We start from the raw sequence: 21,407 nt of genomic DNA, 5'->3' as shown, positions 1-21,407 counted from the left end.
ATAACCAGCTTGAATGGGAAGTGCTCGCATTGTTTCACAGTAATGCAAACACCATGCAGCATACAATTTGCACCTGCCATCAATTAATTCTACATAATCTCTGCTTCAGAAAATATATTATTTTATGTGGGTAAACAAATTCTAGTTAAGTAATATTCAGGCCTAAAATACACATTTTAACATGTGTGTTGAGGAAATAAATGTAACTTTTTTTTGTATGTTTTTTCCATGGGAAATGTTTCTCCAAGGAGGTTAAATAAGTCAGTTCACTTTAAGATAGGATATGAACTTGCTTCTTTTCTTCTGAGTTCAAACACATGGGTTAGAAAATGACTAAGGTCATAACTGTAGCTATGACCTTTTTAAAATCTGCAACTTGTTACTAACCAATAAAATGTCAGCTTACTCTTCTCTACTGAGGAAACTTAATCTGATGAGGCTTCAGCATATAGGTTAATTCACTTTGCATTTAGAATTTGTACTTTACCTTATAAATGAGGTTGATTTTGATTGAGTGTTTATACTGAGAAGTTGCAAATGCTTATAGTTTATATTAATACATGTAAAATTGTTGATTAGATTTTAGTGATTTCATTATTTCCATATTTTGTTAATAGTATCTTTTTTAATTTTTATAATCTTAATAGAGTTTTAGCTGCATAGTGATTTAGATATATTGTATTTCCAAGATGTGTTTCTTATGAAGATGCAAGTTATTGTTCTATTGATGTGCATGGATTACACAGCTCTCTACATCTTGCTTGCCCAGAAAACACCAGCCTGGAATTATATTACCATCTGGCAGCCGAGAAAGGAAGATGAATTACAATTTCTAATCCCAAATGTTACAAGAAAAGAATATAGTCATTAAGTTGTTATATTTGGAATGCCTTTGAAGCAGTAAAATGCAGGAGACTGCAGATATAAACTATGGGTGAATACGGTTTTTTTCATTACTGCAGATTTTTAACATAGCAGGCAGCTGCTACAATTCATCAGTGTATCAACAAATTAAGCATGTACAGCGTATGCAGAAGCTTCATATCTATCTATCTATCTATCTATCTATCTATCTATCTATCTATCTATCTAATAGTGTGTGTGTGTTCTCTCTGAACCCTACCAGGCCACATAGCCTCAACATAAAGGGGGTACCTTCCGTTGGACTCCCTGGCAAAGCACATTGTCCCCATGTTGATTAGGACAAGGGACTCTTCCCCACAAACCCTGGCCTGGTGGTTTTGAAGATATTTGGATGGTGGGAGCCCTTTTTAAAAATAAGGGGCCCCAGACAAGTATAGAGTACATAGTAGTAATAAACAAGAGCCACCTTTTGCTTTATACTGTATCAAAACCTAAGAAAAAAATATCTTATATATTTTAGTTTACCCATCCTTAGGCTTAGTGGCTAAATTCATTTTTTTTTTTTTTGGCAATTTCTTAATTTATTTTTACCCTGCCAGTAGCACACTACCTTTTCTAAGATAACAATTTTCATTCACTATGCTGTAATTGTGGAGGAGCAGCAGTGTCATGCACAGGTGGGACTACAGAACACACACCCCCCTTAAAGTGTTACTAAACCCAGGGCCCTGCATTTACTATATCTGGTCTCCCACAGTACAAAGAACATGGAAATGCAATTATTAAGTAAATATAAACTGCTAAATACCTTTTCTCATCAGCAGTTAGAGCAGTCTTGTGACTTCAGCAGAGCACTGGTTAAAGCTTGTAGGAGGAGTTTTCTTTCTGCTCTAGGAGGATGTGAAACCCCTGACCCTCTGTCTGGACAGTACTAATTGGCCCTGTGCTGATCACATGTACTCTCCCAAGAAAAAAAAACCCTCTCTAGCAATACACACCAAACTGAGCATGTGCATGTGACCACGGATTCAGTCTATATCAGGTGGACATTTTAAAAAGAGGAGGGGCAGAGAAGACAGGATCAAACAGCCTTTTTAAACAATGCAGAGGATTAACCCCTTAGAGTCCACAGTGAGTATAACAAGCATGCTTTATTGCATATACAGACTCATTTTACTGCAGTGGGTTTAGTTTCCATAACATAGAAGGTGGTGTTCTGCAGTCTACAAGACGTTCAGGAGACAATGCCAACTGAAAAGGATACTGCAGAGGTAGAGAGCACAGGAAGTTTGGAGCTCTCAAGGTTTTTGGCAGCATCAACAGGTATTTTGCATTGAAGAAATATAACAACAGACCAAAAGGGAGCAAATAAGTTCATTGTTAGGGTTTACATGTTTTGACAAACAGATGCATTGCTTCTTTGAATGCTTTTATACAGGTCCTGATCTGAGGGGTTGATTCACTAAAGGAAGAGAGCATGGTCACTTGGCAATGTGAATGTTCACTCGGCTTAGTAAATAAGGTAAATCTGTTTTTACTTACAACATTTCTGCTTGCACATGATTGGATGGTTGAAGTGAACACAGCTACACCTTATTTACTAAACTCGGTGACCATTCACTTTGAGCAGCCTATACCCTTTTAGTAACTGAAACCCTGAGTGTAGAAAGGGTCTACAGCATTCCTAATAAAAAAGGCAGGGCATACAGTTTATAGTGGGATGAAGGTGGACAAATGCTTTACTATCTACACTCTAGAATGTCCCAGAAATCGTTTTTGGATTAGGCAATTTGGGACGTCATTCAAGGCATGCTATTTGATCCCATTGGTAACAAATTCACAGTTACATTTGCTTGGCAGTGTGTATGGGGACATTCATTCTAAAATACAGAAAAATCACAACAGTGAACACAAAAACAGTTGTTGTTGTTGGGGGCATAGTTATATATAATAGCTGTATATTAATTGTGTGTTATATGGCAATGCAGAGGAATCCTAATAAGATAGCTACCCAAACCAATAGACCCAGAGCCTGAAACAACTGTGTGCAGTTTGGAATAAATGGCCCTATAACATTAGGCTAGTAAGATTTGCATGGATCTGCCAACTATCTTGAAATTGGATACATTCCTTCTTCTTTGAAGATCATGATGGAAGTGATGCATGTATACACCTTCTGTTATAAGAGGGCTCTGCTGTACTTTTCACATTGGTTTAATGATGGGCTAAAGCTTTAACTGTGTCTTACTCTGCCTTAACTCTGGCCATACATAGATTGAAATTTAGCTGGTTCGCAGGGACCAGACAAATTTTGATCCATGTATGGGCAGGGAGATTGTACAAAAGTTGATTTACCAATCAAATTCTGTACAACTGCCCCATTGGATCTTCCCTTCTTGATCAGTGCTGTTGGCTATAGCCTGCAATGCTGATAATTGTACTATGACTGCAGGGGAGTCTCCTTGCTGTCAGACTTCAAAAAATCAGAAGGGAAGACTCCCTCATCCACACTGAGTGTGTGGATGGGGGAATCAAGCCATTTGACTGGTTAAACAAAATAAAATGGCTTGTCTATGGGCTGCCTTAACCAGATTGGGTATTTTCTCAGTGTGTCATTTTAAAGTACACACTTGATTGGGTAGCCTGCCCTAATAATTCTATGCATCACTAGATGTCTTCTCAGTTCTTCTTCTCTTAAAGTGAATGTGCGTGTTTTTATAATTCACAACAAACTGCTATGTAGAAGATTACACAAAACTGACGTACCTCCAAAACCAGGTCTCATGGTGAAGTCATGGTCATCTATTCGGAGAAGCTGTTCAGATTTTGTTAAAGGCGATTTTGTGATATCTGGACTTCTTTTAAAAACTGGACTGTATAAAAATAATAAATAAAAAAAAAATCACATAAACGAGAGATCAAGTCTTAACAAGAATTTTCATATTACATTATTTTTATTAAAACAAGTTTTTTTTTAAAAAAGTTCCCAGGAAAAATACAAAATCATGTTAATTGACTGTATAGTTGTTTTGTATATATTTATATCAAATACTGCATATTGATATTGTGCAGTCTCTTATTCAGCCAACAGGTGACAGGTAACAGATGATTATTATTTTTATTTCTGCCAATGGTACACAAATATTCGGTCTCTCGACGGCTGGGCTTTAACACAGAGAAGCTACATATATTCCGTCCTATATAAACACTTTCTGTGCTGACAGTGCACGCCCTGATATCAAATCAGCTTAGTTTCTATGGTGAAAATAAAGGCATTTTGCTGTTTCTTATATTTAACTACACTGTATTTCCTGGTCTCTGGAAACATTGCTTATGTAAGCCAGGTCCTCACAGAAGCATCCCGGGAAGGCTACCTCACCTGGTGCCTTTCTGAGAGATCTTGTATATATGCTGCAGTTACTCAGTTGATGTCTAAGGTCATATGGGCAAAGGGGAAGGGTAAAACTGTAGGAAGTAAGGGGAAATTGAATCCTCAGAATCCTTTATTAACCACTTTCCAACCAACGTACATATACATACGTCCTCGCCAATAAGTGGGTATACCAGGATCATGGCTCGTATCACAGAAGTAGATCTTGCTCCTTTGTAAACTGACACTAGCAGCACAGTGTCTGCAATGTCAAGAAGACCTTCAAGCGGTTTTAAAAACTCTGGCTGTCTTTTCTTTATTTACTTCTGGTGATCCAGCCGGTAAGCCCGTTGTTTTTCAAAAGAACAGGTTCTCCAGCAGAATGTATCATTTATAGCTATGAGACAAACCATTTAACACTGAAAAGAGTGCCCACAAGGGTCAGCTTTTATTTATTCATGTAAAACCTTTATCTCAGAAGGAACAAAACTGTTGCTGTAACTTATTGTTTAACTGCAGTGTTAGCTGGAGTCTGCTTCAATTTGTTAGTGTATCCGAATCTGCTAACACATCTAACACTTCCCTCCCCCCAGAATGACAATGCTTCTGTCCAAAGATGCCCCCTGCGCTCCTTCATCCTGAATGGGGGCACTCTAATACAGGAGGTGTGTTACTGGCCAGATTCCCAGGTGAAAACAGAAGGAAAAGCCTAAAAAATTTTAAATAATACAGCTACCACAACTGGTAAGCTGCAATATATTTCATTTTGGGTTTTGGGTTTCTTACCGCTTTTATTGTAACTTCTCTTATTCAGTGATATCTGATCAAAGGAGTGACCTTTGATCTGCTATGACCTAAAAATGTAAAGATATCATATATATTTTTATCTAGAATTATTACTGGATTTATCTTTTGGTAATTAGTCAGTTAGAGGGCTAAAATCAATCATAAACTTTTTGTAATATCAGTAAAAATAACAGATATAAACTCATAGTGGTATAGAACAGCTAAGTAGTTATAAATTGAGTGCAATTTGTTTCCCAATTCTATTAAAATGGATCCAATGTAACCAGTGTTACCTTGCATTCACATCAAGCCCGACTTTGAAATCGTGCGAGTTACAGTGAAGTCGCACAATTTCAAAGTCGGGGGATTCAGATATCTAAGCAAATCGCACCAAACATAGTGCATGTACTACTTTTGAAATCGGTGCGGCTCTGACCAAGTCAGAACCACACTGATATGACCGATCCAACTGCGGACAATAAGGTGCGACTTGGCATGCAATTTTGCAAGTCGCAGGGCATGCAAATCGCATGCCAAGTCTCATCCAGTGTGAACCAGGGCTTAGTTTTAAAATAGTGTAATATGTAGTTGCTGTAAATAAAATATATACATTTTATTCTATAATTTGTCCTGTTAAAAATTACACTAAACAATGCTTCTGGTAGAAAGTGTGAAAGGCTGTTTGCAAATGAAAGCATTTTTAAATGTGCACTTACTTGTGATAATGAATAAAAAAATAAACATAACAAATGAGAAAAAAAAATTATATATATATATATATATATATATATATATATATATACTGTACAGCAGAAACATAAGTTAAACTGTATGTTACATTAAATATTTTTTCCTGTGTGTATGTTCACATGTGTGTGTTTTCTAAATTATTTTCATTAATTATCATTTTCATGTACTTCTTCCATCTGAAGTACTGGTTAATCCTGCCAGTCACCTTTCTTCCTTGTTCTAAACACAAAGTACAGAAACTGATTTATGTTAGCATGGTCAGTTTCTATTCTTTGGCTGGCCACTCAGAGGTACAGGACAGATAGACAGCTAACTTGTATTGGGAGTAGATTATTCGGCTCCAAGCCCCTGACCAGTCACAACCTTCCTCTTGAACACACCCACTGCTCAAGCACAGCCTGTATCTTGCCTCAGGCTGGAATACAGGCACCCATTGTGTCTGCACAGTGTCCTTTAACCCCACCTCTGCACTATCAGGAAGAAGAGATTTATGGTCACATGACAGAACATTTTACCTTTTAAAAAATGGTAAGATAGATCATTTCTGAAACTAAGCAAAATCAGATATGGCATGTATTAGAAAGTGTCTACAACATTGTATATTCACAACTACTTTAAGAAGAGCGAGGAGTTAAATTGGGCTGATTATGGTTAACTAAAGGTTAATAAGGAGGTTAAAAAAGGAATGCATTTTATTTAAAAAAATAGATTTTTTTGGCTTGTAAGGTTTTTCTAACTGATGTCATATGCAGATCAAGGGTCATCTTTGATCTATATGTGGGGAGGTGCAGTGTGGTACGGTGGCAGTAAATACACAGTCCAGTTGCAGTAAACAGAACTTGAATTAAAGTCAGAGTTCAAACTTCCCAACTACCCAACGGGTAGCAATGTAGAACGGAGCAGGTCTCAGATGTGCTGATAGCATCTGTCTCGGAAGGCAGCATGCAGCCTGGCCAGTCTTTACCCAAATGGGAGGATTCCAGGAAGGATGGCAGGTCACTATCCTTTCCCTACTCATCCAGAACCTTTCCCTACCACTATTTTCCTTGTCCTTGTCAGACAGGTGACCTGTCCCTACTATACCCACTCACAGAAATGCGCACCATGCCTGGGAGCTAAGGTCTTAAATACACTCTGCCTGATCCAAGATGGCTGCCAGAGTCACGTGGGGCTGAAGTATCCAACCAGACAGCTTTCCAGTGACCCAGGAAATCTTAGAGGAGAATGTTCCTCCTGACTTCCTCTCCCTCTGCTATGCCATTGTGGTTGAGCGCCACCTGCAGTGGAGAAAGTTGACTGTACCTGCCTACATACATGAGTAGTGAAAAATGTGTGAAATGCACTTAGGTAAACAAACATATGAGAATAAATGAAAACTTATACAAAACTTTAGAAAAGCTGCATACACACTATGAGATATTATCATAAAATACATAGAACAAGTGTTGCACTAACTCATAAAAAATACAAATGTGCAAAACATCAAAAATGTGCATCAAATACTAAATGTCCAAATCTGCAAGTGCAATGCAAAATATATAATAAACTCCCAAAGTTTGAAATAGTGATGGATAGTGTGCTACTCCAAATGACAGCTGTAGGATGGAAGTATTTCCCAGAAAAACATATCCTCCACCAGGTAACACCATGCAAGGATTACCAGAAATATATGACTTTCTGGTTAAAGAAAGGTCAACATGCACATTATTCACAGATCTTAATGGTAATCATCAGAGGGTAGAAGGCAATATATTCATCTCAAAAGATGCTTGGGAAAGATTTCTCGATTGTGTATCCATCCCAGTATTGGCATATCAAAGATAAAACAAAAAACTCCACATAGTGTGTACCATTCAATAAACCCCTTTATTTATAAAAGTAAACCACATACTTTAAAATGAAGTAAAAGTGCTTGTAAAACATTGGGCAGTAGCATCAAACTTCCTGCAAACTTCTGGTTGTGCAATGACATCACAGCAAGCTCTTTTCAACGCGTTTTGTCACACCTGAGTGCGTCACAACCGTAATTTGAATATCAAGAGATATGTGACGGCCAATCCGTTAAATGAGAATAAATGAATTACTATGGAGAATCAGCAATGCAATCTGGCTAATGCCTCATTAACCCACCTGGAGGGACTGCACCTTCCAGAAAGGGCTTTAGAGATGTAGTTTTGAGAGATTTGGAGAATTTGAAAGTTACAACTCCCAGAATGCAACAAAATCTGGAAAAAGGAGTAGAACAACTTTGCAGTTGTAAAGATATGGTGGTGAGACCAGCCGACAAAGGCAGAGGGATAGACAAAAGTGCACATTTTGAAGAAATGAATAAAATTCTATCTGATAGAGATACTTACATTCCCCTTCATACCAATCCTGTCAATCTTTATAAAAAAGAATTGGAAAAGATAATTAATAGAGGTTTCAAACAGGGCATATTAAATAAAAAAGAAAAAGCCTTTTTGGTCCCCTTGGCGTTGTGCACCCCTATTATGTATTATTTGCCAAAAATACACAAGGACCCTATATTCATCCACCTGAATGACCTATCATAAGTGGAATTGATTCCGTGACTTCCAGAGTAGGTAATTATATAGATTTTTACCTCCAGCCTTTAGTTAAAAATATGCTGTCCTATCTTAAGGATACACAACATGCTATTAATTTGCTAAAACATGCTAAAATCAACACTATAAGAAAGGATGTGACTGCTGATGTCACATCCTTGTATACAATAATACCCCATCATTTGGGCTTTGATGCTGTAGAATATTATTTAGATCATGATTTTAACTTATCACAACAAAAGAATTTAACTGTGGTATTGTTAAAATTTGTTGCTTTACATAACTATTTATGGTTTGGAGGAAAGTATCTTTTACTAAACAGGGGTGTAACTATGGGAGCCTTGATATTCTTTTTATGGCCAGGTGGGAGGAGTATATTGTCTTTGCACATTGTCAACATGAACTGGCCCTTTGGGCCAGATACATTGACGCCATCCATCTCCTTTGGGAAGGCACATATGAATCCATCCAGTTCTATATGGAAACTCAATAAAAGCCAGACAGATATCCATTTCCTAGATTTGAGAATTACTCATGATGAGAACCAATTTATTACCACTACTTATTTTAAAGCCACAGATCATAACTCTTTTATCCCACTTGATAGCTGCTGCCATCGATCTTGGCTACATTCAGTTCCAAAAGGCCAGTTTTTGCACTTCAGGTGCAACTGTACCACATTACATGACTTTTCCAGGCAGGCAGACATTCTTAAAGAAAGATTTTTAGAAAACAGGTATGAGCCTGGAAAGTTGGACAAAGTAGTTGCAACTCTCTATTAATGGATAAGCTCCACCCAGAAAAGATAGATTATTTTTCATATGCTTTTATTACCTCGTCACAACACTTTGCAGTTAATAAAATTATCACCAATCATTGGCACATTCTGCAAATTGATAAGATTTTGAGACCAAGATTACCATCACGCACACAGATCATTTGCAGAGCTGTGCTTTCTCTAAAGGATCGTGTGGCCCCAAAAGTTCTTGACCCCCCCAGGCCTCCTTCTTTCTTCCAAAATGTAATTGGTTATTATCCATGCAAGAAATTTTCTATTTGTCAAACTAATAGATGTAGAGATAGGAGGATTAATTCCTTCTCCTCTACAGTCCCACACAAAACCTATAAGATTAAGACTTTCATTACATGCTCTCAACTAATGTAGGTTACATGCTGCAATGTAGCTGTGGCCTTCAGTATTTTGACAGAACTACGCACACATTTAGTATCTGATTGGGGGAACATGTAGGTAATATCAAAAGAGGTTTTAAAAACCTGCCATTTTTGCCACAGTACATAATAAAAATCCTTCAGATGTTCTGTTTGTGGCCATAGACAAGTTTTCCACTCATTGGAGAGGGAGTGATATTAGGAGAGAAATCTCCAGGCTTGAAACTAAATGGATTTTTGACTTGAGGTCCTATACCCCTCGAGATCTTAATGTCAATTGGGATGTTAACACCTTTAGTAATAATGCATGATCACCCCCCATTTTTTGTACATACAGTAGGGAAAATAATTATTTGATCCCCTGCAGATTTTGTTAGTTTGCCCTCTTACAAAGAAATGAAGGGTCTATTTTTTGTGATAGGTGTATTTTAAATGATAGAGACAGAATATCAACCAAAATCCAGAAAAAACACGATACAAATGTTAGAAATTGGCTGGCAGTTTCAGTGAGTAATATAAGTATTTGATCCCCAAGCAAAACATGACTTAGTACTTGGTGGAGGAACCCTTGTTGGCAAGCACAATGGTAAGACGGTTCTTGTAGTTGGTTACCAGGTTTGCACATATCTCAGGAGGGATTTTGGTCCACTCTTCTTTACAGATCTTCTCTAAATCCTTAAGGTTTCTTGGCTGTCCCTTGGCAACTCAGTTTCAGCTCCCTCCATACATTTTCTGTAGGATTAAGGTCTAGAGACTGGCTAGGCCACTCCAGGACCTTAATGTGCTTCTTCGTAAGCCACTGCTTTTTGCCTTGGTGGTATTTTGTGGGTCATTGTCATGGTGGAAGACCCATCCATGACCCATCTTCAGTGTTCTGGCTGAGGAACGAAGGTTCTCATCCAGGATTTTACAATACATGGCCCCTTCCATTGGCTCCTCAGTGTTGCAAAGTCAGCCTATACCTTTAGCAGAGAAAAAGCCCCAAAGCATAACGTTTCCACCTCTGTGCTTGACTGTAGGGATGGTGTTCTTAGGGTCATATTCAGCATTTTTCTTCCTCCAAACATGGTGAGTCAAGTTAATGCCAAAGAGCTCAATTTTGGTCTTATCTGACCACAGTACTTTCTCCCAGTCCTTCTCTCAATCATAAAGATGTTCATTGGCAAATTTCAGATGGGCATGTACATGTGCCTTTTTGGAGAAGCAGACCTTGTGGGTGCTGCAGGATTTCAATCCATGGCAGCGTATTGTGTTACCAATAGTTTGGTGACTGTGGTCCCAACTGCCTTGAGATCATTCACAAGCTCCTCCCATGTAGTTCTGGGCTAATCCCTCACTTTTCTCATGATCATCCTTACCCCATGAAGCGAAATATTGCATGGAGCTCCAGACCGAGGGCAATTGATGGTTATTTTGTATTTCTTCCATTTGCCAATAATCACTTCAACAGTTGTCTCCTTTTTACCAAGCCTCTTGCTGATGGTTTTGTAGCCCATTCCAGCCTTGTGCAGGTCTACAATCTTGTCACTGAAGTCCTTTGTCAGCTCTTTGGTCATTTGTACATGGTGGTGAGGTTTGAATGGAAGAAAGAAATTCTGTGGACAGGTGTCTTTTATACACATAACAAATTGTCGTTAGGAACACCTTCTTAAATTGACAGGACGAATCTGTGTATCACATGAGCACATAGCCAGTCTGTAGGAGCCAGAATTATTGTTGGCTGGTAGGGGATAAAATACTTATTTTACTCACTGAACTGCAACTTAATTTATAACATTTGTATCATGTGTTTTCTGGATTTGTGGTTGATATTCTGTCTCTATCATTTTAAATACACTTATGATAAAAATTATAGTCCCTTCTTTTCTTTGTAAGTGGACAAACTTACTTAATCTGCAGGGGATCAAATAATTATTTTCCCCACTGTATTCTTAACATATGTATTTTTATACAGTTTATATATTTGTCATATTGTCATATAATACTAGAGAAAGTTTGTAACTCAATTTGGATTTCCTTGGATTCCTAGATACATTTTTCTCATTATAATTTTATTATTGTTTACCCTATTGAATTTTTTTATTTTATCAAATATTTTTATTGGGTTTCTGTTCAGTGAGTTAATGATATTGTCTATTATTATTTATATATTTTTTCCATTTAATTTTTTCCCTCAGAAGAAGTTGTAAGGACGAAACATTAGGGATGTGGCTAAATGGCGTCAAGGAAGTAATGTCAGTCCATGGATTGACAGGGTGGTGAGATACTACATGCATTACTGTGATGGCTGAGGTCTGATGTCTAACGAATTGGGATTGTGATAAGCGATCATTTTTTTAATGTTTCTTTTATAGTTTTAAAGTACAGCTGTGGAGAAGGAAGATTTCAGATGGATCCATCTAAATGGATGATCGAATAATAGTGCTTTTTGCCTATCGGTAATATGACAGGCATTTGCTTGCGGTGAGTGTTGTAACCTGAGGAGATGTGGTTCACTGAGCAAAAAGTGATTGATCTGCTACTCTTATTAAAGGCAGAGGAGTGAAGCTGTGAGCTATTTGACCCAGAGGAAAACATCTCACTGCCTGTTTGGGATTAGTTGCACTTTTCATCACCGACTGGTGGAAGATTATGAACTTTTACAAGTGTGGAGCGCTGCTGTGATTAATGTTATATTGATTGCTATTCATGACAATTGTTGCTTTTAAATATAAAGTAACTAGCTCTCAAGCTTAGTTGTATTCACCATTCTTACATATGCGCTGGGTAATGTGCATTGGTTGCATGCGCTTTTAGCACATTTTTGTTTTATAATTTTTTCTTTACAAATTTTTAAGTGTTTTTCCTTCATATATATTTTTTTCTCTTTTTTTTCTCTTTATTATTTCATTACCTTTTTTTTTTGACCATGGCATCCGGGGCAGCCATTGGTCTAATATTACATACACTCTTAGTTACCCATACATTTTTCATTCACTTTTAGCAATTTAAATTTTTCTTTGTAGTTTTTGTTTGATACTCTTAATAGCTATCTCATAATTGTATCTAAGCTGATTTTTCATTGATGCGGCAATTCAAGTGAACCAGGCCCAAATTCTATGTTTTTGTGGCAATTTACTACCTGGTGTGATACTTTCTGGGTCGAATTACCTTCAAGGCTTGGGTCCCTTTCAGTGTCATCTTGAAATGAGGCTTGGTTCCCTTTCAGCGTCATGCAGAAAAGAAGTGTGGAACAAAATGGAATCCAAAGTGAAGCTTGGCTTCCTACTTCCTATATAAGTCACAGTAGTCCAGCATGGTGTTTTTTACCCCAGATGAAAGGTGTGACGAAACGCGTTGGGATTGCTGTGGGGTCAGGTTTGCGGAAGCCATCTTGCTGTTACTGACCAATGTTTTACAAGCACTTTATAAGCTCTTTTACTGCATTTTAATGTGAGTGGTTTGCTTTTATAAATTACGGGGCTAATTGAGTGAATGTGGAGCTTTTTGTTTTATCTTTGATATGTCAGTACCAGGATGGATAAGTAATTGAGGAATCTTTCCCAAGCATCTTCTGAGATGAATATGTTGCCTTCTACCCTCTAATGATTACAATTAAGATCTATGAATAATGAGCATGTTGACCATAACCAGAGGGTCATATATTTCTGGTAAGCCTTGCATGGTGTTACCTGGTGGAGGATCCTCTTGTTTTTCTTGGAAATACTTCCATCCTACAGCTGTCATTTGGAGTGGTATACTATCCATCACTATTCCAGCCTTTGGGACTTTGTTATATATTTTGCATTGCATTTGTGGATCTAGACATTTAGAATTTGATGTTTAGCACATTTGCATTTTTATGAATTAGCGCAACACTTGTTATATTTACATACATACAAATTAAATAATAAATACAATGTAATAATATATTGCTATACTGTATTACCCGATGAAACTTGCAGACTATCTGCAAGTATCATTTTACACAATAGAGGATGGATTTTTACAGCTGTTTCTTCTATGTAATACAAGGATGTCAAACTGGCGGCCCTCCAGCTGTTGCCAGAGTACAAGTCCCATGAGGCATTGCAAAGCTGACAGTTACAAGCATGACTCCCAAAGGTTGCGGCATGATGGGTTTTGCAGCCGCTAGAGGGCCACCAGTTTGACACCCCTGATTTAATACATAGCCTTTCCCAGCTGTGATTGTGACAGGGGAGCAGTAGAAGAGGAAAACGAGCAGGACATAAGAGATGCGCCCTAGAAACATTACGTTTTTAGGGCATATCTCCCATGTCTAATATCCTCAAATGTAAGTTTTTGATATAATGGGGAGGGGTTAGAACAGGGGTGGGCAAACTTTTTGACTTGAGGGCCGCAATGGGTTCATATATTGGACCCGGGGGCCGGACCAAGAGTAGATGAATGATGTGTATGTGTCATCCATAGTAAGTATAGTAATATTCCCCCTTAGTAAGCATAGTAATTAATCCCCCATATAGTAATTCATCCCCCATAGTAATTCATCCCCCATATAGTAATTCATCCCCCATATAGTAATTCATCCCCCATAGTAATTCATCCCCCATATAGTAATTCATCCCCCATAGTAATTCATCCCCCATATAGTAATTCATCCCCCATAGTAATTCATCCCCCATATAGTAATTCATCCCCCATAGTAATTCATCCCCCATATAGTAATTCATCCCCCATAGTAATTCATCCCCCCTAGTAATTCATCTCCCATATAGTAATTCACCCCCCCTATAGTAATTCATCCCCCCTATAGTAATTCATTCCCCATATTAATTCATCCCCCATATTAAGTCCCTAAGTCCCCCCTGTGTCAATTCACTTACCTTTGCTCCGCGCGTTCCTCTCGCCGTGTTCCCGCGCCATTCCGGTCTTCAGGGCGGACTGTGAGAGGAGCCTAGCTCCCCTCACGTTCCTCACGCTGCCCCGCCTACACACATTCTGACAGCCGATGTTTGCCACGCTCCGCGGGCCGGATTAAAAGGTCCGCCGGGCCGTATTCGGCCCGCGGGCCGTAGTTTGCCCATTGCTGGGTTAGAACCTCTCTTAGGTTTAAATAATATCAGAGTTTCTGCTGTGGAGATTTCCCCATTCCATCCTCGGATAAAATATGAAGAAAATCTCTCCAACATGGGGCAGACATGAATTAAAACTTGAAAGCATTTCTAAATTTTCCCCACTCTATCCAGATTCTAAAAAATATGCTGGAGATTTAATTCATTTCTAATATAAATTTTTGGACTAGTATTCCGTGAAAAATGTCTTTCTTCTTTTTTCCAGCACAAAAGAAACATTTAATGAAACCCAATTAATGATTCCGAAGTGGCTACCACAGAGCCATACTACGATGATTTTACTGGAGCCTGTTTACATCGTATAACAGCAGAGGAATGTAATAAAACAGAAGGCTTGCAGAAAGGTCATGCAAGCACAAAATCTGCATATGGCAAGATTTACAATAGCCTAAGTGAAAAACAATATTGTGAAATTCAGTGTGAAAATTGCTAAATGAAAACTAAAGAAACCACATGCACATATATTTTCATGACAGGTTGTTAAGCTACGCATTAGATTAAAAATATCCCAAATAAAAGCCAACTGGCTCCTTTCCAAGAATAAATGGAGATGGTCAGGGAAACAGCTAAGACACGTGATGCCCCTGGCACAGTAAACTGCTTAGCTGATGCTTTATTTTACTAAGTGAAATATTATCAACTGCAGAGACCTCGCTTGTGTGAAACACTGCCCTTTGAACTACTTATTAGTTTAAAGGGGCTTGGAAAATTGTGTCATTTTAGATTTGATGAAATAAGATTGCATCCAGCAGACACGGTCTAGCTAAGTAATATTTACTGCGATCTCGGTTCATGCATTCAGCTGACCTGTATACTGACATCAGATAAAATTACTGCAAGTGACTCTTGCTTGCCAGATATTGCTAGTGGGCATGTGAATATACATTTAAAGCTGAACTCCAGCCAGTAAAAAGGGATCACATTAATGGAGCTCTGTAATTATTATTACATCCTTAAACTTATTTTTAAATGCAAGCATTTGACTTCAACTTGGTATCAGCACCTTTCAGTTTTTCGTACAATCTGCATATATTAGTTTACAGAGAAGAGACAAACTATTTAACACTGACAGGGGTGCTTATAAGGGTCAGCTTTTATTTATTCATGAAAAAATGTATTCCGAAAGGAAAAATAACTGTTTGAAGTAACTGTTTATAAAGTGTGAGTTGGAGTTTGGCTTCAGTTTGTTTGTGTATCTAAATCTGCTAATACATTTAAAGTGTTACTAAACTCACAACAGTAAAATCAGTCTGTATATGCAGTGAAGTATGCTTGTTATACTCACTGTGAAACCTAAGGGGTTAATCTTCTGCATTGTGTAAAAATGCTGTTTGAATCTGACTTCTCTGATCCTCCCTTTCTTCCAGTGTCTCCCTGCCATCTCCTGATAAGACATAGCTTGTGGAGTCACTACGTACATGCTCACTCTGGTGTGTATTGCTGGAGAGATTGTTTTTTTTTTCTTGGAAGAGTGCATGTGATCAGCACAGTCCAGACAGAGGTCAGGTGTTCAGCATTCTCCTAGAGCAAAATGAAAACTACAACATTTAGCATGTGCTCTGCTGGAAACTGATAGGAGTCACAAGACTGCTCTAACTGCTGATGAGAAAAGGTATTTAGCAGTTTATATTTACTAAAATAATTGAACTTTCATGTTCTGTGTACTGTGGGAGAACAGATATAGTGAATGCAGGGTCCTGGGTTTAGTAACTCTTTAGCATTACCCTTCCCCCCCAGATTGACAATGCTGCTTTCCAAAGGTGCTCTGTGTTCTCCTTCATCCAGAGTGGGAGCAATCTAATACAGGAGGTGTGTTACTGGCCAGATCACCAGGTGAAAACAGAGCGGAAAAAGGAAACTAACACAACACCTAAGGAGTGGTAAGCTGTAATATATTACATTTTTGGTTTTAGGTTTAATACATTAAGTCCATACTTTGCTTGTTTGGTGTTTGACCAATAGGTGAACTAAATGAGGGGTTTGTTGACCTGCCAAGTCAAACCTTCAGATGCATTGGAAAATAATAAATTTAGCAGTGGCATAAATGTATGCAGGCTGGTTGTTAGGATGTCAGTGTCTGTTGGCTTCCTATAAACCAATGATGCATCCTCACCTAGTTCATTTAGCTGTCAGTCAGGGATAAACAATAGGGACAAGGACTGTGGTTGATATCTCTGACCAAACAAGGATATGTGCATAGTAGGTCAATGACATCAGCCAGAATTCTTGCCTCTTTGTTTACGTTATTCAAGAATCTGTCATTCTGTGCAGAGTAGCAAAGGGAGTGGATGTGTCTGTGAGTTTGTATGTATTTTCTTTCAGTGGGTTGGTAGGCATCATTCATCCTGATTAAGGAGGATCTTCATCGCTGGATGAAACAATTGAAAATTGATTTGCATCATGGGGCATTTTTTTTTTTAAAGGACTTGTCAAAGTGTGAGGTGTGTTTATTTACAATTTATATTTTTTTGTGAATCCTCTTACTCATTCATGTAAGGGTAATCTGGTATCTGGGGGTCCTCTTATTTTTAAAGGGGCTTCCAGATCCCCACAACCTCTGGGCCAGGGTTGTCAGGAAGAGGCTCTTGTCCTCAATAACATAAGGACAAGATGATTTGTTAGACATGTCCCCCTAGCAAGGTTCCCTCCCCATGTTGAAGGCATGTGGCCTGAAATGGTTCAGGAGAGGGGGGCCACATGCTCACCCCCCCTGTCGTGGCCAGCTAGGCTGCATACTTGCATGAAGATTGGGTATTTGTAATTATTTTTTGTTTTTTTTGCATGGGGATCCTGCTTAAAATCAATAACAAACCTCATCAAGTATAAGATTTTTGGCATGAATTTTGAGAGGCAGAATCCCACATTTTTTTTGCATTCCTGCTAAGGAATTAGCTACAGAAAAATTGATATTATAGAAAGTAAAAAAAAAGCATTTGCAGCAATTTACATTTCCATTAAGGCTTTTTTTTTTTTTTTTTAACAAGAAAACCATGCTGGCAGGGAAATGTAATGTATTGCCAATTTAAAATGCATTTTTTTCTTTGTAAATGTCACTTTTGCTGTAGTACATTGTATACATCAAATAGGCAGGTTTAGGGGGCATCCCCTGAGCATGCATTTTAAAGTATATGGGTATTTTTAATGTTTCATTTTAAGCATTTTTAAATGCCAAATGGTATTTTTTAATATCTTTCTGCATTGTACATATCCCCTAAGGCAGTACCAATACCTTCCATACCATTTGTTTGACAGTCCCCTGCCTATTAATCTTGAAAATGGCTAGAACTGATTTGAAAGATTTGATTCCTATTGACTTCAATGAGGTTTGGCGAATGTCACGCAAACTGAACCCAGGTATATTCAGCTCATCCATAATCTTTGTCTGTAGCCTGTGGCTGGACAATGAAGGCCTGACATCAGCACAGTGATTAATGCTCCCTCTGTTCACAATTTACACATGACTGCATTAATTTGTATCAGGAGGTTGGCTTTAAAAATTATTTTGTTTGTATCTTAGCAACACAATAGATCACAGAACCCACTGCTAAATAATCATACAAGCTAACCAAATCTGACCAAAAATATTCAATATCTGTTATCATTGGTTTTCGCTGATTATAAGGTCTAACCTTATTATAATTATAACTTTAGTTAATTAATAACCAATGTAGCAACCTCCTAGATAGGTGCTAGGTTAGGTAAATTTAATTCTAGCTCACTGAAATAAGTGTGACTGTGTATGATTGTTTAGGTCTGTTTTGTGTATCACAGGCTAAAGGTTTGACTGACCAGAACTTTTTGAGTGGTTCTGGAACATAGGTGTGTAGCAAGGCAAATGGACAGCACAAAAATTTATACTGTCTCAGCCAATCACTGTGAAAGACTGCACAGATGGTAGCTGCCAAGTTGTATAAATAGTTTGAGACCTGGAACAGTAGTGTCTTGTCCCTGAGGATAAAATGGAAGAAGAGAAAAAGCGCCATCTAAGTGCAGTATAAAAAAACAAACTATTTTATTTCCACCAGTAAGCAACTCACAAGAAACATTGAGAAGTGTGCTCATCTAGCTACAAGCACCACTGTCTGGTTCCAGTCCGATCCCGCTGACTGTAGATTCCTGGAAGGTTGTCCCTGGAAGGAAGTGTGGAGTGGCACCAGCACTGCCACTGACAGCCTTCAAGGGATCTACAGTCAGCAGGATCGGGCTGGAACCAGATAGGTGTGTTTGTAGCTAGATGAGCAACCCCTTGCTGTTGTCTTGTGAGTTTATTACTTGTGGAAATAAAATAGTTTGTTTTTTTATGCTATATTTAGGTGGCTCTGTTTCCCTTTTTTCATTTTGTATTCACAAAGAGTATCTTCTAGCTCTTGAGGAATCAGCTGTCACTGAGTGAAGCTTTTTGTAAACTTTTGGATTCATTGGACTTTAAGGACTTACACCTGCCTTTATTCATTGTATACCTGGGTGGCTCCATCTCAGTGCACCAAAACACCCTGTTTTTTTTCGTCTGGTCCCTGAGGAGGAGATCATAGCCTAGGAGGGCTGTTTGCCCCCTAGGCAAGTCTCCCAGGTGTCTGCTGTTTGTGGAGTTCCCAGCTGGGCTAATTGGGAGGCCTACTTTGCTGAAAGTTGCTAAAGCTGACTGAGGGGCTGTCATCTGAGAATCTAGTCTGGTATCATTGGGAGAAAGTGTCTGGGAGATATTGGAAGGAGGCAACCAATCATCCAAGGACATTGGTGTGTACAGACTGGTGTGAGAGATTCTAAAAACTATGTGCTGTTGACACCCCTCTGGTGCTGCAGAGTCAGCTGTGTTTAAAGGGGACAATGTGTTTAGTGTCCTGAGGAGCTCGTCTTTTTAATTCCTAGTGATGACTCTGTCCACATCTCTAAGAGGAGGTTTAATATCCTCAAGTTGCTGCCACAAGGCTCAGTCCACCATTTAGAAGAAGGTTTAGTGTCCTCAAACTGCTACTAAAGGTTGCTGGAGTATCCCACAGCTACTCTATTCCTATCCAAGTTCAAGATTTATAATAAAGCATCAGAAAAGCATACATCTAGACTGTTCATTGAGCCAAAGGAGTGACTGTGACTATGCGTGGGTGCAGGGCAACTACCTGAAAAGACTCAAGGTACCTTTAAGCTTTTCGCTGTCAGAGCCATTTTTGCATTTTTGCCCACATGTTTAAAAATAATTTTAGGCCTGAAGATTGCACAAAACCCCCAAACATTATGTTTTCTGAAAGCAGACCCTCTAGAAAACAAAGTTATGGTAGTTCCAATTTTTTATTTCACTTGATATTACCCCAATGGTCTAGGAAGCGCACATTTTAGTAAAAAAACACACTAAAGCGAATTTTAGGGCAAACAAATGCATTCAATTACCCATATTTTGGTAAATTATAAAAGATAAGGTTGTTCCGAGTAAATAGATACCCAACAAGTCAAACCTTAAATTTCTGTGTGCCTGTGAAATGGCGACAAATTTCAGTACCCCATATTTTCTATAGGTGATGCTTCAAAAGCTCCCTATAGGTCATCAGTTTAGTGTTTTACTAGTCTTCTGCCAGTATTATTACTCTCACTTCAGATGCGTTGTGATATGTAACAAGTGAATCGCAATCAACGTTTTCATGTGTAGGCGCCCCCGATGCATGCATTTACGTTTGTGTGAAGCGGGGGTGGGCCTCCATATTTTTTTGGGGGGGGGGATTTTATAAGCTTTGGTGCAACTTTCTTTTTTTGCCTCTATATGATGATTTTTGGGTGACAGGTTCTCTTTAATGAGACATGTCTCCTCTGGACTCCACTGAATGTATTGCAATGCAGATCACATTGCAATACATTCCTTCCCGGTTATGCTAGCCGGGGAAAGTGACAGGTGACCCAGAAGTGTCATACACGTTGCTTTCCGGGTCACAGCAAGAAGTGGCAGGCAGACGTGTGTCTGCTCTCCTCCCTCCCCTCCACCCCCTGACACCCACCATGTTGGTCCTGGACCTGCAGATGGGCAAGAAAAGCCTGGATTACATGACGAGACATTTCCAGGAGTATGTGGAAGAAATAGGGTGGCCGGGCAGCCACGTAAATGCTTCCACCTGTCAGGAAGGAGTCTGCTTGTCAGTTTTTTACACAATCCCGGTGGCTCCACTGGATTGTGTGTAAAACCCCCCTCTATCATGTCCGTATGACATACAGACCTGGCATCGAAAAGGTTAATATTGCAAAATCCTACAGGGGTACTGCTACACTATAAAACAGTATATACATTTAAGCAGCCAAACTGCAGTCAAAACCTTTATTTTTTAGCTATGAACAGAGTAGGGAAAATATTAAACTTTTGTCAAGTTTTTTGCTGTTTGTGGCTCTGATATAAAGAATTTTCTTAATTTTCCGTCAATTTTATGTAAACAAAACAGGAAATGAGTGGAAATCTTAAAGGATAGGTTAACCCTCCAGAACATGTTACTCTCAAATTTAGGGTGTAACTACAAATTAATAAGTCCCAATATTCTTATACAATCACCCTTGTGAAATCAACATCTATCCAAAAAATAATAATACAAATAAAATATAAAAAATCCAGTCCAAATTTTAGTCCCAACATCCGCTTAGTGCATTTCTCTTTCAGTGTGATTCTTCCATTCACCTGATCACCACATGTGCAAGAATATATTATATTATATACAGTATATACTGAGACAGGGCTTGACAAATTTTCTTTGGATCTAGGAGCCAGCAAAAAAAGTTAGCAGTGAGGGTGGGTGTTTTTAGCGTAGCGTTGGTTATCAGTGCCTGGGACTTCAC

The 21,407-nt window shown here is 38.5% G+C and overlaps 1 protein-coding gene across 1 annotated transcript in view; it reads right to left on the bottom strand.

The window, feature by feature from the left end:
• The window catches only part of LOC149450872 (gamma-aminobutyric acid receptor subunit rho-1-like), a 102,030-nt gene that overhangs the window by 40,710 nt on the left and 39,913 nt on the right, over positions 1–21,407 (bottom strand). The window contains exon 3 of the mRNA XM_089691302.1: positions 3,631–3,737. Coding sequence (XP_089547428.1) covers positions 3,631–3,737 — 107 coding nt within the window. The remainder of the gene's footprint in view (positions 1–3,630; positions 3,738–21,407) is intronic.

This window comes from Staurois parvus, unplaced genomic scaffold, assembly GCF_062004578.1.
Source record: "Staurois parvus isolate SC_StPar_1 unplaced genomic scaffold, SC_StPar_1.0 ptg000561l, whole genome shotgun sequence".
NCBI lineage: Eukaryota > Metazoa > Chordata > Amphibia > Anura > Ranidae > Staurois > Staurois parvus.
This window is presented reverse-complemented; position numbering and strand designations above follow the sequence as displayed.